This window comes from Hemiscyllium ocellatum, chromosome 3 (assembly GCF_020745735.1).
Source record: "Hemiscyllium ocellatum isolate sHemOce1 chromosome 3, sHemOce1.pat.X.cur, whole genome shotgun sequence".
In the NCBI taxonomy this organism is placed as follows: Eukaryota; Metazoa; Chordata; class Chondrichthyes; order Orectolobiformes; family Hemiscylliidae; genus Hemiscyllium; species Hemiscyllium ocellatum.
The window spans coordinates 9,876,179-9,891,330 of NC_083403.1; the positions used below are offsets into that span (position 1 = coordinate 9,876,179).

General features: G+C 42.1%; 1 protein-coding gene across 1 annotated transcript in view; it reads left to right on the forward strand.

Annotated features, from left to right (window-relative positions):
- The window catches only part of LOC132834399 (dynein axonemal heavy chain 8-like), a 1,143,262-nt gene extending 1,136,491 nt beyond the window's left edge, over positions 1 to 6,771 (forward strand). The window contains exons 91-92 of the mRNA XM_060853284.1: positions 1,122 to 1,243; positions 6,484 to 6,771. Coding sequence (XP_060709267.1) covers positions 1,122 to 1,243; positions 6,484 to 6,771 — 410 coding nt within the window. The remainder of the gene's footprint in view (positions 1 to 1,121; positions 1,244 to 6,483) is intronic.
- The last annotated feature ends 8,381 nt before the right edge of the window (positions 6,772 to 15,152 follow it).

Below are 15,152 nucleotides of genomic sequence, written 5' to 3' on the forward strand. Positions count from 1 at the left end.
CAGAGGATAATTTAACCAACATAGAAAGAGACAGTCGTACTGAAAATGTAAATAAGGAGTCAAAAGTTTACTTCAGGGTTAGGTATGCCAGTACTGTCTCATACTGTTGGTAAGGACAGAGATGGAATCACTGATCAGGGAACACAGATTGTAGCTGGGACCGAAGGCAATGATTTCATTCTTCCAATATTTTTTTGAAGGAAAGTTTTGAACTACCTTTTTAATTTGTTCAACAAAGAACTCCAAACATTGGTGGTGAGGTGTATAGCAAGGAAGAAAACCTTAGACTACGGGAGGATATAGATGGGCTGGACAGAAGGGCTAATCGGTAGCAAATGTAATTTAATCCTAATGCTGGATAATTAATTAATTAGTTCTGCATTTCAGAAGGACTCAAAAGGCAAAGGAATAGTAGGACTCTAGGAAGTACAGAGGTTCAGAGGGACTTTGATGTACATGTCCATAGGACTTTGAAGACAACAGGACAAGTAGATAAAGTGATTAACACAACATGTGAAATACTTGCATTTATTAGTTCAAGGGTAGAGATGTGCTGCTGGAAAAACACGGCAGGTCAAGCAGCATCCAAAGAACAGGAGAATCGACATTTCAGGCAAAAGCCCTTCATCAGGAATCCTGAGAAGGAATCCTGAAATTGGCCCAAGATTCTCCTGCTCCTCGAATGCTACCTGACCTGCTATGCTTTTCCAACACCACACTCTTGACTCTGATCTCCAGCATCTGAGGTCCTCACTTTCTCCTCCTTTATTAGTTCAAGTAGTTGAATGCAAGAGCAAGGTGGGTATGAAAGGGTTATATATAACATTATTTAGGCCACAGCTTCAGTACTATGTGTGGGTTCTGATCGTCACACTATCAGAAGGATGAGATTGCACAAAAGAGTGTGCAGAGGAGATTTACCAGCAATGTCTTGAGGACAGTTAACATTGAGCAATAGATTTTAGCCTTGCCAAGCATGTCTACATCCTGTAAAGTAATTTTAAAAACTATCCAGTGACTAAGTTGGAATTGGTTTGTATTCTATTCTGTAAGAGCAGCAAGTGGATTTATTATCTTGTAAAGAAAAGAAACAAAATAATTTCTGTTTATTCTGTACACAGGTTTCCTAACAGCTATGAGACAGGAAGTCACACGTGCACATAAAGGCTGGGCACTGGACAGTGTCACCCTACATAACGAAGTAACAAAACTGATGAAGGACGAGATCAAAATACCACCCCCGGTTTGTATACAGTAAATTATAATGTGGTTAATTCCGTGATTTTTTTTTCAATTGTGGGATGTAGGATTCACTGACTGGCCAGCATTTACTGCCCTCCACTAGTTGCCCCTGAGAAGATGGTGGTGAGCTGCCTTCTTGAATCGCCCTGCATTGACTCACAATTCCGTTAAGGAGAAAATTCCAGGATTTGGACCCAGTGACAGTGAAGGAAAGTTACATTCTGATTGCATGGAGATTAGGCTGGTCTAAGCACTCTGTACTATACTTTCAATTTATCTTAAGAGCATTCTGTTGGAGAGAGTCAGATACTGCCAGTCAGAGAATAGGGCAAAATAGGTATGCTACATAAAATGGGGACGAGGAATATCAATGTTACTGACTATTGAGACAGCTCAAGATATAAGAGCAGAAATTAGGCTTTCAACCCATTCAGCTAGCTCTGCCCATCAGTGGGATCATGATAGACCTGATGATCCTCAACTCCAATTTATGGTTTTCTCCATAACATAGAAACATATAAAATAGGAGTAGGGCATTCTGCCCTTTGAGCCTGTGCCACCTTTATGTATAATTAGTCCCCTGTTCCTGCTTTCTCCCCATATCCTTTGATCCTTTCAGCTTGAAGAACTCTATCTAACTCCTTCATGAAAACATTCGACATTTTGGCCTGCAACTCTTTCTGAGGCAGATTCTTTCATTGTGTCTGCAGGTTCAAATCACAGCCACAAATCCCGAGCCTATTATAACTAGATCCTGGTGGAGCCCCAAATTGTTTCAACCAGACGAGAGGGGAGGTTCCTGAAGTTATTACCATTCCAGATGGATTGCTCCTAACTCCTGGCTGAGGAGGGATGAACTGAATCCCTTTCATTTCCTCACACTGTCAGTTAGTCACAACATTATGCAAAGAATCTCCTCCCTGTGTATACCTTCCTCCAAAATCAAATGAATTTGTGTTTTAAAAGGAACCAATTTAACCAGGCTTTCTTGAGTTAACAAAAGAGTAACTTTATTAGTTGCTAAATGTGAGAAGAAATAATAACAAAGTTAGGCATGAGAAGTGAGTTCAAGCAAAATAAAAAGTCAAAGTTACACAATTCAGTCTCTGGGATGTTCATGAAAAGAAGATAGTGGAATTGATAGTTGAACATTTAAAGACTCTTGGCTTTGCAGATTGATTGAAATTGTTTTGTTTCTTTCAACTGGCTTGTTGGCCCCTCATACTTCTTGAATGAGATAACCCTTTACCTGCAACATAGGGATGACTAGTGTACATTTTATTTTCTCTGTGATCTTTGCAGCACAGTGGTGCTTAAGCCCAAGTGATTATTAGTACCCCTTCTTCCGTGGGTACACACAAAGAGGGTTGGACTGGCATTTTATCCAGGTTCTACTGTATTCTTGAAAGTGGAAGATACAAAATATACCTCGCACCTAGACTGCTGTCCTTTCTGCTACATGTTCGTAGCCTGAGATAATAGACAATTGCAGTTCATTTTGAAGTCTGCTTTCTTCCTTTTAAGGCCATCTCTTTGAAGCCTCCTTATCACCTTGTCAGGAGCAACATTACCACATCGTTCTTTCCAGAAAGCCACTAAACTTACATCCTACAATCATTCTGGTTGTCGCAAACTGCTTTTTAAAAGACATGCTGTAATTAATTAGCACTATGCTTATTTGGGGTTAAGATACATGGTCATGAGACTTACCCACTCATTCCAAGTTCCTATCCAGTCTGGAGGAGATGTCCTTTACCCAGGCATCAGTAGGGAAAAAAAGATTTCAAGACTCACACTGTCAGCTACAAAGAAACGTTTGAATCCACCAATTGTACAACCATAGCCGTCTTCAAGAAACTGCATGCAGTTCAGATTTGTTAAAGGTAAAATGTCTTTGACTAAGGATGAAGTCCTTTGATAAATAAACAGAGTAAGTTTATGTTGTGTAGATGTGGTTTCAAAATTACTTGTTAAACTAACATTATAATTTTTTTAAAATTAAAAGCTAGGCTTAAAGAATAGGAACAGTGATACAACATTGACAAGGGAAAGGGAAACAGTTTAGCGTGAGTAGTAATTTTGCAGTCTGGATGAAAGTGCACACTGAGGTCTCCCAAGAGTCATATTAGGACTATTGATACTTCTGAAACATCGTAATGACCTGAACTTGGATATAATTTCGAAGTTGATGAATGATGCAAACTCAGGGGTGTAAACAGTAAGCATGGAATTAATCTAAGGAGGAAATAGAATGACTGGTTAAATTGGCAGACACTTGATAGATGAAATTTAACACAAATGTGTAATCTGATATATTTTGTTTGTAAGAATGAGGGAGGCAATATAAATTAAATGATTCAATTCTAAAGGAATTGTAGGAATCAAGAGATCTGTGAGCATATGAGAGTAAACCAGCTCAGAATATAAAGACAGATAGCAAAAGTTTCCATAAGTATATGAAATGAAAAGAAGTGGCTCAAGTAAACATTTGCTCTTTAGAGGATAAGAAGAGGGATTTAGTAATGGGATATGAGGAAATGGCTGAAGCATTGAACAGGTATTTTGTGTCAGTCTTCACAGTGAAGAACATGAATAACATGCCAATAATCAACAAGGGGACAAAGGTAATGAGGACCTGGGAACAATCATAATCACGAAAAGGGGCAAGCTATTGGAGTTAAAGGTAGAAAGGTCTCCTGGTCCAATTGGAATGCATCCCACAGTACTAAAAGAGATGACAGGAGATATAGCATATCCACTTGTGTAATTTTCTAAAATTGGCTGGACTCTCGGGCAGTTCGGGCAGATTGGAAAACAGCAAATGTGACGCCACTGTTTGAAAAAGGAGGTTAGCAAAAGATGGGGAAATGTAGACTGGTTAGCTTACCTTCTATAGTGGGGAAAATTGTTGAGTCTATTATCACGAAAGAAATAACAAGGCATCTAGATAGAAATTGTCCCATTGGGCAGATGCAGCACAGGTTCATGAAGGGCAGGTCGTGCTTAACTAGTCTACTGGAATTCTAGTAAGACATTATGAGCATGGTGGACAATGGGGACCCAGTAGATGTGGTGTATCTAGATTTCAAAAAAAGGCATTTGACCAGGTGTCACACAAAAGACTGCTGCATAAAATAAAAATAGAAGGTATTATGGGTAACATATTAGTATGGATAAGGCATTGACTAACTAACAGGAAGCAAAGACTAAGGAGAAATCAGTGCTTTTCTGGTTGTCAATCAGTGATCAGAGTGGTGTCTGTGGGATTAGTGTTGGGACTGCAATTATTCACAATTTGCAAAGATGATTTGGAGTTGGAGACCACATATAGTGTGTCAAAGTTTGTGGATGACACTGGAATGAGTGATAGTGCAAAATGTGCAGAGGATTGTGAAACTTTGCAGAGGAATGTAGATACTTTAAGTGAGTGGGCAAAGGTCTGGCTGATGGAGTACAGTGTTAATAAATGGTAAGTAGTCCATTTTGATAGGAATAACAGTAAAAAGAACTTACTTGAGTGGTAAAAAAATTGCAGCTGCAGAGGGACCTGGGTGTCCTTGTGCACGAATCACAGAAGGTTGGTCTGCAGGTATAACAGTTAATTAAGATTGCAAATGGAATTTTGTCCCTCATTACGAAAGGGATTGAGTTTAAGAGCAGCAAAATTATGTTGTAGCTGTATAGGATAATGCTGAGGCCACACCTGGAATGCTGCGTGCAGTTTTGGTTCCCTACTTGAGGAAAGGATGCTGAAAATATGTTGCTGGAAAAGCGCAGCAGGTCAGGCAGCATCCAAAGAGCAGGAGAATCAATGTTTCGGGCATGAGCCCTTCTTCAGGAATGAGGCTGTCTCACTGCACACCCCAGGTCATCTCCTCTGCCCAGAAGCTCTTCAGCCACGTTCTCAAACAGACTCACTACCACAGCCACATTAAAAAAAAAGCCTCATTCCTGAAGAAGGGCTCATGCCCGAAACATCGATTCTCCTGCTCTTTGGATGCTGCCTGACCTGCTGTGCTTTTCCAGCAACACATTTTCAGCTCTAATCTCCAGCATCTGCTTGGAGGAAAGGATGTTCTGACACTCAAGGGAATACAGAGAAGATTCACTGGGTTGATTCCAGAGTTGAGGGGATTGGCTTATGAGGAGAGACTGAGTAGATTGGGATTATATTCATTGGAATTTGGAGAGATGGGGATATCACATGGAAACATATAAAATTATGAAGGGAATAGATAAGATAGAAGGAGAGAGGATGTTGTCACTGGTGAGTGAAACGAGGACAAGAGGGCATAGTCTCAAAACTAGGCTGAGCAGATTTAGGACCGAATTGAGAAGGAACTTCTTCACCCAAAGGGTTGTGAATCTATGGAATTCCCTGCCCAATGAAGTAGTTGAGACTTCCTCAATAAATGTTCTTAAAGTTAAGATAGATAATCTTTTGAACAGTAAAGGAGTTGAGGGTTATGGTGAGAGGGTGTGGAGCTGAAGCCACAAAATGATCAGCCATGATCTGCTTGAATGGCAGAGCAGGCTCGAAGGGCCAGACGGCCTACTCCTGCTACTTGTTCTTGCGATAAGACAAGATGAGAAGACTGTTAAAATGTCTTTGGAATCCTTGGCTTTATTGATAGAGGAATGACATACAAAAGCAAGATAGTTCTGTTAAAGCTTTCAAAGTCTCTGTTAGATTATTGTGTTCAAATCCAGGCATTGCATTGTTGGGATGGTGTCAAGGCCTTGGAGAAAGTGCAAAAGAAATAATAAAGTATCACTCGGGACTGACGGACTTCAGTTGCATAAAGAAACTGGAAAAGCTGGTACTATTTACCTTAGAAGAGAGAAAGTTAAGAGCAATTTAATAAAGCATTCAAAATTATGAATGGTTTTAAGGAATAAATAGGGAGAAATTATTTATCAGTGCAAACAGTTCAGGTCCAGGTTAGACACAGAGATGAGGAATCCAATGTATCATTAAAAAAATGTTTTTGTAATGCAGTGAGTTCTTGTAATTGGGAAGGTAATACTTAGAATTTTTGTAGGAGGAAATTCAATTAGGAATTGAATAAATATATGAAAGAAAAGAAATGTCAAGGCTATAAGAGTGAACCCAATTGGGTATTTTCCAAAAAGAGCTGGCTGAAGAGCCAGTGAAATATCATCTTCTGTGCTGAAAACTTCCATGGTTTTATCTTTCCTCTAGTTTTGTTAACATTCAGCCTCTGTCTGCTTGCCTGGCAGGAGGGAGTGTATATCTATGGCCTTTACCTGGATGGAGCAGGTTGGGATCGGAGAAATATTCGACTGACTGAATCAACTGCCAAGGTTCTCTTTACAATGGTACCTGTCATTTATATATTTGCCATCAATTCCACCGCACCCAAGGATCCAAAACTGTATATCTGTCCAGTTTACAAGAAACCACAACGTACAGACTTGAAGTTTATTACTGCCCTCTGTCTGAGAACAGTTCAACCACCTGACCACTGGATCCTGAGAGGGGTGGCTCTGCTCTGTGATATCAAGTAAAACAGCAGATACATAGAGAGAGTATGTTTTAGCTCCTGAATTCTTACAAAGTGCCTTATAAAATATAATAAGGCAATATTAAAGTGAAATGTTAAAGTAGTGCATTTACATGTTCATATCACACTTTATAAAAAATAATACAAATACAATCTATTTATTATTTAATAAATCAATTGACTTCTACAAGATTGTATCATACAGTATCTTATTTACTATTACACAGTTTTTTAATTTCATTGATCTAAGCAGGTAAACAGAATAAAAATGATTGCAACAAGTAAGAAAAACAGGTAAAATATTTTCCAAGCTTGTCACTGTAGGCCTTTGACCCAGCACTCCCGTTGGAATAAGACAATAGCTGCATGCAGGTAAGGATCAGCTGGTATCAGCACCCTCAGAGTTAATTTCATTTCAACACCTTCCTCCACCCGCTTTGTTTCCAATAACGTCTCCCTTCTTATTATATAAAACCATTCATGATATTTAAAGAGAACCTCCTTATAGCTCTTTGCTTTGTTTTTAGTTCTCCATTTTTATATTAGTTTTTCTGCCCATCGAAGAAACTCCAGTTTTTGCTGCATCCTGTATAATTTCTTCAAGAATGTGTATAGTCTGTGCTTGAAACCCAATGAATATTTGTCCTTGTTTACACACTCTTATTTACCAATTTTTATTTCCTGTTTATTTGAACTAATTTTCAACCATCTTTGTCTCTTCTTTCAGTTAAAAATCACACACTAGGTTATAGTCCAACAGATTTATTTAGAAGTACTAGCTTTCAGAGTACTGTTCCTGCATCAGGTCACTAGTGGGGCAGGATCATAAGACATAGAGTGTATAGCAAAAGATCAGTGTCATGCAGTTAAAATGATGTATTGAACACACCTAGCCTGCTGTTAAATCTTTCATCTTTTAGAATGGGTTGCAGGTTTCAGTTCATTAATATGTAAATCCCAGAACTTCTTTTAAGTCACATTCTCCATATAACGAAGTGACATCTCAGCTTAGATAATGCATTAAAGGTGTCAGGTTAGAGTCTGTCTGTATCTCAATCTTGAGTCAGACTGGTTGTACTTCCAAAGTAGGAATATATAATATGTTATTTGGAATGACTGCCTGCAATTTGTGTGCTTTTTGAACAAAAATAGATGTGTCCACAAATATAATACTGCAAATGCAAATTCACCCCATAGATTTATATGTATGTGCACATGTGCATGTCTGAGAGGGAGGGAGGGATAGAGAGAGTGAGAGCGAGTGTGAGTGTGTGCACATGTGCATGCTTGGTAGAGTGTGTGCATGAGTGTGATGGAGTTTAAGCCTGTGAGAGGATAGGTGAGTGAATGTGCGTGAGACTATGTGTGTTTGTGTGTGTGCGTGCTTAGTAAAGTGTGCGTGAGTGTGAATGTGAGGGGGTGTGTACGTAGGTGTGAGAGTGGTGGTTGTATGTGTATGTGTCTGAGAGAGAACGCGTGTATGAGAGAGGGTCTGCTTGAGTGTGTGAGTATGTAAGAGTGTGTGTATATGAGTGTTTCTGTGTGTGTATAAGAGTGTGTAGTGTAGTGGGGTCATCTGTAGTGGGGTCTTCTGAACCCAAGCTCCCAGTTGAGGCCATCCTCATGGGTATTGAAGTTGGATATGCAACAACTCTCCGTTGTTGCGCCTCCTGAAATCCGCCTTGGAAGATGGTCACCCGAAGATCTGGTGATTGTTACACTGTGTCCATTCATCCGTTGTCGTAGTGTCTGCTTGGTCTCACCAATGTACCATGCCTCAGGGCATTCTTGCCTGCAGAGTGAATTTGCATTTGCAGAACTGTATTTGCAGATGCATTCTATTTTTGCTCACACAACCTGCAGGCAATCAATCCACTTAATATTTTATAAATTCCACTTTGGAAATAGAACCAGTCTGATTCAAGATTGGGATACAGACAAACTTTAACCTCACACCTTTAATGCATTGTCTGAGCTGAGATGTCACCTTTTTTTTATAAAACCTTAAGTTATCTTGAGAATGTGACTTAAAAAAGTTCTGTGATGTTTGAGAAGATTTGTAGTTCAGGTTGATGATAAGTATGTAAGTTTGCTCGCTGAGCTGGAAGGTTTGTTTTCAGATGTTTCGTCAACATTTCCAGTTCTTTTTCTCAAGGGAAGATAGATAGGATCTAAATTGATGTGTTTATCGATAGAGCTCTGGTTAGAGTACCATGCCTCTAAGAATTCTCTTGTGTGTTTTTGTTTCATCTTCCTAGGATGTATGTACTGTCCCAGTCAAAGTGGTGTCCTTCTTTGTCTGTATGTACAGAAACTAGTGATAGTGGGTCGTGCCTTTTAGTGGCCAGTTGGTGTTCATGTTTCCTGGTGGCAAGTTTCCTGTTTGTTTGTCTGATGTAGTGTTTTTTACAGTTCTTGTATGGTATCATGTAAATGATGTTGGTTTTGCTGGTGGTATCGAATAGATCCTTTAGGTTCATTAGTCTCTGTATAAATGTGACTACCATGATGCCAAGGAGTCTGAGTAGTCTGGAAGTCATTTCTGATATCTCTTTGATGTAAGGTAATGTGGCTGTAGTTTTTGGTTGTGTTGTGTACGCTTGTTTGGGTTTGTTTCTGAGGAATCGGGGGTCTGTGTTTATTGGGACCAATAAACATTGAAAATTTTGAAAACATTGTATAGATATTTTTCTTCTGCTTTTTGTAGTTCTTGGGTGCTGCAGTGCGATGTAGCTCATTAAAATGATGTCTTGATGCATCTCCGTTTGTGGGTGTTGGGATGATTGCGTCTAAAGTTACGTATTTGGTCTGTGTTTGTTGTTTTACTGTAGACGCTCGTTCTGTGATTTACATATTAATGAACCATAAAATCTGCAACCCATTCTAAAAGATGAAAGACTTAACAATTTAGTCAAGATTAGAGTGGTGCTGGAAAAGCACAGCAGGTCAGGCAGCATCCAAGGAGTAGGAAAATCGGTGTTTCGGGCAGGAGCCCTTTATCAGGAGTGAGGCTGGGAGCCTCTGGGGTGGAGAGATACATGGGACAGGAGTGGGGCTGGGGAGAAGATAGCTAAGAGTGCAATAGGTAGATGCAGGTGGGGATGAAGATGATAGGTCAGAGAGGAGGGTGGACCAAGATAGGTAGGAAGGAAGATTAGCAGGTAGGACTGGTCATGAAGATGGTGCTGAGCTGGCAGGTTGGATCTGGGTTAAGGTGGGGAGAGGGGAAATGTGGGAACTGTTGAAGTCCACATTGATGCCCTTGGGTTGAAGTGCTCCATGACGGAAGATGAGGAGTTTTTCCTCCAGGCGTCAGGTGGTGAGGGGGGGCAGTGGAGGAGGCCCAGGACCTGCATGTCCTTAGCAGAGTGGGAGGAGGAGTAGAAATGTTCGGCCATGGGGCAGTGGGGTTGATTGGTGCTGATGTCCCAGAGATGTTCCCTAAAGTGCTCTAAGAGAAGGCATCCAGTCTCCCGAGTGTAAAGGAGATTGCATCGGGAGCAACAACTACAATAAGTGATCTTTGTGGAAGATCAGGTGAAACTTTGATGGATGTGGAAGGCTCCTTTGGGGCCTTGGATGGAGTTGAGGGGGGAGGTGTGGGGGTGCAGGTTTTGCAATTCCTGTGGTGGCAGGAGAAGGTGCCAGGAAGGGAAGGTGGGTTGTTGGGGGTCGTGGGCCTGACCAGGTAGTCACAGAGGGAATGGTCTTTGCGGAAAGCAAATAGGCGTGGGGAGGGAAATATATCCCTGTTGGTGGGGTCCATTTGTAGTTGGCTGAACTGTCGATGGATGATGCAGTTTATGTGGAGATTGGCGGGTGGAAGGTGAGGACCAGGTCAGGGGGCTCTGTCCTTGTTGCAATTGAAGGGGTGGGGTTCGAGGGCGGAGGTGCAGGACATGGATGAGATGCGTTGGAGGTCATCTTCAATCACATGGGAGGGTAAATTACAGTCTCTAAAGAAGGAGGCCATCTGCTGTGTTCTGTGGTGGAACTGGTCCTCCTGGGAGCAGATACCACAGAGGTGGAGGAATTGGGAATATGGGATGGCATTTTTGCAGGCGATAGGGTGGGAAGAGGTGTAATCCAGGTCTCTGTGGGTGTCGGTAGGCTTGTAAAAAATGTCAGTGTTGAGCTGGTCATTATTAATGGAGATGGAGAGGTCCAGGAAGGGGAGGGATGTGTCAGAGATGGTCCAGGTGAATTTAAGGTCAGGGTGGAATGTGTTGTTGAAGTTGATGAACTGTTCAACCTCCTCGCGGGAGCACGAGGTGGCACCAATGCAGTCATCAATGTGGCGGAGGAAGAGGTGGGGCGTGGTGCCAGTGTAACTATGGAAGATGAACTGTTCTGTGCAGCCGACAAAGAGACCGGCATAGCTGGGGCCCATACGGGTGCCCATGCCTACCCCTTTCATCTGGAGGAAGTGGGAGGATTCGAAGGAGAAATTGTTACGGGTGTTGACCAGTTCAGCCAAACGAATGAGAGTGTCAGTGGAAGGGTACTTGGGAATGTCGGGAGAGGAAGAAACGGAAGGCTTGGAGGACCTGGTCATGGCGGATGGAAGTGTAGAGGGATTGGATATCTGTGGTGAAGATGAGGCATTGGGGGCCAGGGAAACGGAAGTCTTGGAGGAGGTGGAGGGCATGAGTGGTGTATCGAATGTATGTGGGGAGTTCCTGGACTAGGGGAGAGAGGACAGTATCGAGGTAGGTCGAGGCAAAAGTGAGGACTGCAGATGCTGGAGATCAGAGTCTAGATTAGAGTGGTGCTGGAAAAGTACAGTTTGGCAGCATCCAAGGAGCAGGAAAATCGACATTTCAGGCAAAAGCCTTTCATCAAGAGTCAAGGTAGGTGGAGATGAGTTCAGTGGGGCAGGAGCAGGCTGGCGTTTGTTCAATATATCGTTTGGGTTGCATGACACTGTGATCTTTTGCTATAAATTCTGTGTCTAATGATCCTGCCCCACTAGTTACGTGATGAAGGAGCTGTGCTCTGAAAGTTAATACAGTACTTCCAAATAAATCTGTTGGACTATAACATGGTGTATGTGATTTTAAACTTTGTCCATCCTAGTCCAACACCGGCACCTCCACAACATCTTTCGATATTCATATTAATCTGATTATTCCACAGTTTCCTAGATTTTAATACTTTGCATCTCTACACACAGCTCAAACCTATCGCTCTTGGCAATCTTACTCATTATAATCCTCCCTCCATACCATTTAATCTTTGATTCTTAAATTCCTGTCTATTTCTCACACAATCATACAGAACATAAATGTATTAAATAAGTAGAGATGGCCAGACAGGTGATGTGCTGTAGCTGTCTGATGTGGGAGCTGGTTGATCTCATTGTGAATGGCAGTGACCACATCTGCAGCAAGTGTTGGTTGCTGGAAGAACTCCAGATCAGAATTGATGATCTGGAATCTGAGCTTCAAACACTGCGGCACATCTGGAGGGGGAGAGTTACCTGTACGCTTTGTTTTAGGAGGCAGTCACAACCAGTAGATGAAGTAATTCAAATTCAGTCAGTGATCAGGGACAACAGGGTGTGACTGTATGTGAAGCAATTGGGGGGATTCTGAGTTCAGGAGTGGAGGAGCTTCAGCCCTTGACCTTGTCCAACAGGTATGAGATATTTGCTCCCTGTTTGGACAGGGAGGCTGTGGACAGGATGACCCAGCTGACCACGGCACCATGGTGCAGAAGGCCATTCAACAGGGGCGAGGGGAGCAAAGAGACAAGTAGTTGTTATAGGGGATTCTATAACTGGGGGGGGGGCAGATCATTTTCATTGTGAGACGGATCAGGAGTCCCACGTGGTATGTCGCCTGTCGGGTACCAGGGTGCAGGACATCTCCGACCGGCTTGAAAGGATACTGGAGTGGGAGGGAGAGCATCCAGTTATTGTGGTCCACAACATAGGCAAGGCTGGGAAGGAGGACCTGTCTAGGGAGTATCAAGCACTAGGAAGGAAATTGAAGAGCAGGTCCTCGAGGATCATAACCTCTAGATTACTGCCCGAGCCACCTTGGCACAGGGATAAGAAAATTAGGGAAGTAAACTTGTGGCTAAGAGATTGATGTGGGAAAGACAGTTTCCATTTCATGGGACACTGGCATCAGTTTTGGAACCGGGGCGATCTGTACTGATGGGACAGTCTCCACCTGAACCGATCTGGATCCAGTGTTCTGGTGAAAAGGATAAATAGGGTGGTCACTGGGGAAAGGGAAGAGAAAAGCAACAGGCAGTATGGAGTCAAGTAGAAAGATAAGCAGCAGGTTGGCATGTGTGCAGTGTTTAAGTTCAAAGCAGACTAGGAATGAAGCAAAAAGGAAGGGTAAGTTAGGATATACTAGTAGAAGTAATGGAAATCATGAGGATAAGAAAATAAGCATTAAGGTGCTTTACCCTGAAAGTAGATGGGCAGGGAGGTGGGCAGAGGGGGTGAGGTTGCCTTGTTAGTTAAGAATGAAATTAAGTCCATCCTGGGAGTTATGTCCAGACGTGCTCGCAGAGGTCAGGACCAGGGGCGCAAGATGTACCAGGAAATAGATAGCTGCAAATGTGTTGCTGGTCAAAGCACAGCAGGCCAGGCAGCATCTCAGGAATAGAGAATTCGACGTTTCGAGCATAAGCCCTTCATCATGCTCGAAACGTCGAATTCTCTATTCCTGAGATGCTGCCTGGCCTGCTGTGCTTTGACCAGCAACACATTTGCAGCTGTGATCTCCAGCATCTGCAGACCTCATTTTTTACAGGAAATAGATAGGGCATGTCAGAAAGGACAGGTCACGGTGATCATGGGGGACTTCAATATATAAATGGACTGGGATCCAAAGAAAGGGAATTCATGGAATGCTTATAGGATGGTTTTTTGGAACTGCTTGTGATGGAGCCAACAAGGGCTATTCTGGACTTAGTGGTATGTAATGAGCCAGACTTTATAAAAGATCATAAAGTAAGGGAACACTTAGGAGGCAGAGATCATAATATGGTAAGAGTTCAGTCTGCAGTTTGAAAGAGAGAAGGCAAAATCAGATGTAACGATGTTACAGTTAAATAAAGGTAGTTACAAGGGCATGAGAGAGGAACTGGCAAAAATCGACTGAATGCAGAGCTTAGTGGGAAAGACAGTAGAGCAACAATAACAGGAGTTTCTGGGTATAATGGAGGACACAGTACAGAGGTTCATCCCAAAGGAAAGAAAGATTAGCCAGGGTGGGGAATTAGACAGCCATGGCTGACAAAGGAAGTCAGGAAATGTATCAGGAATGGAGAGAGCCTATAAAGTGGGTAAGAGCACTGGGAATTCAGAAGACTGGGAAGACGAGGAAACAAACAGAGGACAACAAAGAGAGAAATAAGGAAGGAGAAGATCAAATATGAAGGTGAGCTAGCCAGTAATATTAGAAATTATAGTAAAAGTTTCTTTCAATACATAAGAAACAAATGAGAGGCAAAAATAGAAATTGAGCCACTCCAAATTGATGCAGGAAGGGTAGTGATTAGTGATGGGAGGTAAAGAAATAGCTGAAGAACTTAATAAATACTTTGTGTCAGTCTTCACAGTGAAAGACATGAGTCTTTCAACAATTTAGTCCCAACAATTAAGGACTGTCAAGGGGCAGAGTTGAGTATGGTAACCATAACAAAAGAGAAAGTGCAAGAAAAGCTAAAAGGTCTAAAAATTGATAAATCTCCCGGCCCCAATGGGCTACAACCTAGAGTTCTGAGGGAGGTGGCTGAAGAAATAGTGGAGGTGTTCATTGTAATCTCTCATAAATCACTGAAGTCAGGGAAAGTCCCGGATGATTGGAAAATTGCTGTTGTAACCCTTTTGTTCAAGAAAAGATCAAGACAAAAGATGGAAAATTATAGGCCAATTAGCCTAACCTCAATTGTAGGTAAAATTCTAGAATTCAACATTAAGGATGAGATTTCTAAATTCTTGGAAGTGCAGGATCAGATTAGAATAAGTCAACATGGATTTAGTAAGGGGAGATCATGCTTGTCAAACCTGTTAGAATTCTTTGAAGAGGTAACGAGTAGATTAGACCAGGGAAACCCGATGGATGTTATCTACCTAGACTTCCAAAGGTCTTTGATAAGGTGCCTCACGGGAGGCTGCTGAGTAAGGTGAGGGCCCATGGTGTTCGAGGTGAGCTACTGGCATGGATTGAGGATTGGCTGTCTGACAGAAAGCAGAGAGTTGGGATAAAAGGTTCATTTTCGCAATGGGAGCTGGTGACAAGTGGTGTCCCACAGGGTTCAGTGTTGGGGCCGCAGCTGTTCACTTTATATATCGATGAAGTGAATGAAGGGATTGGGGGCATTCTGGCAAAGTTCGCCGATGATACAAAGTTAGGTAGACAG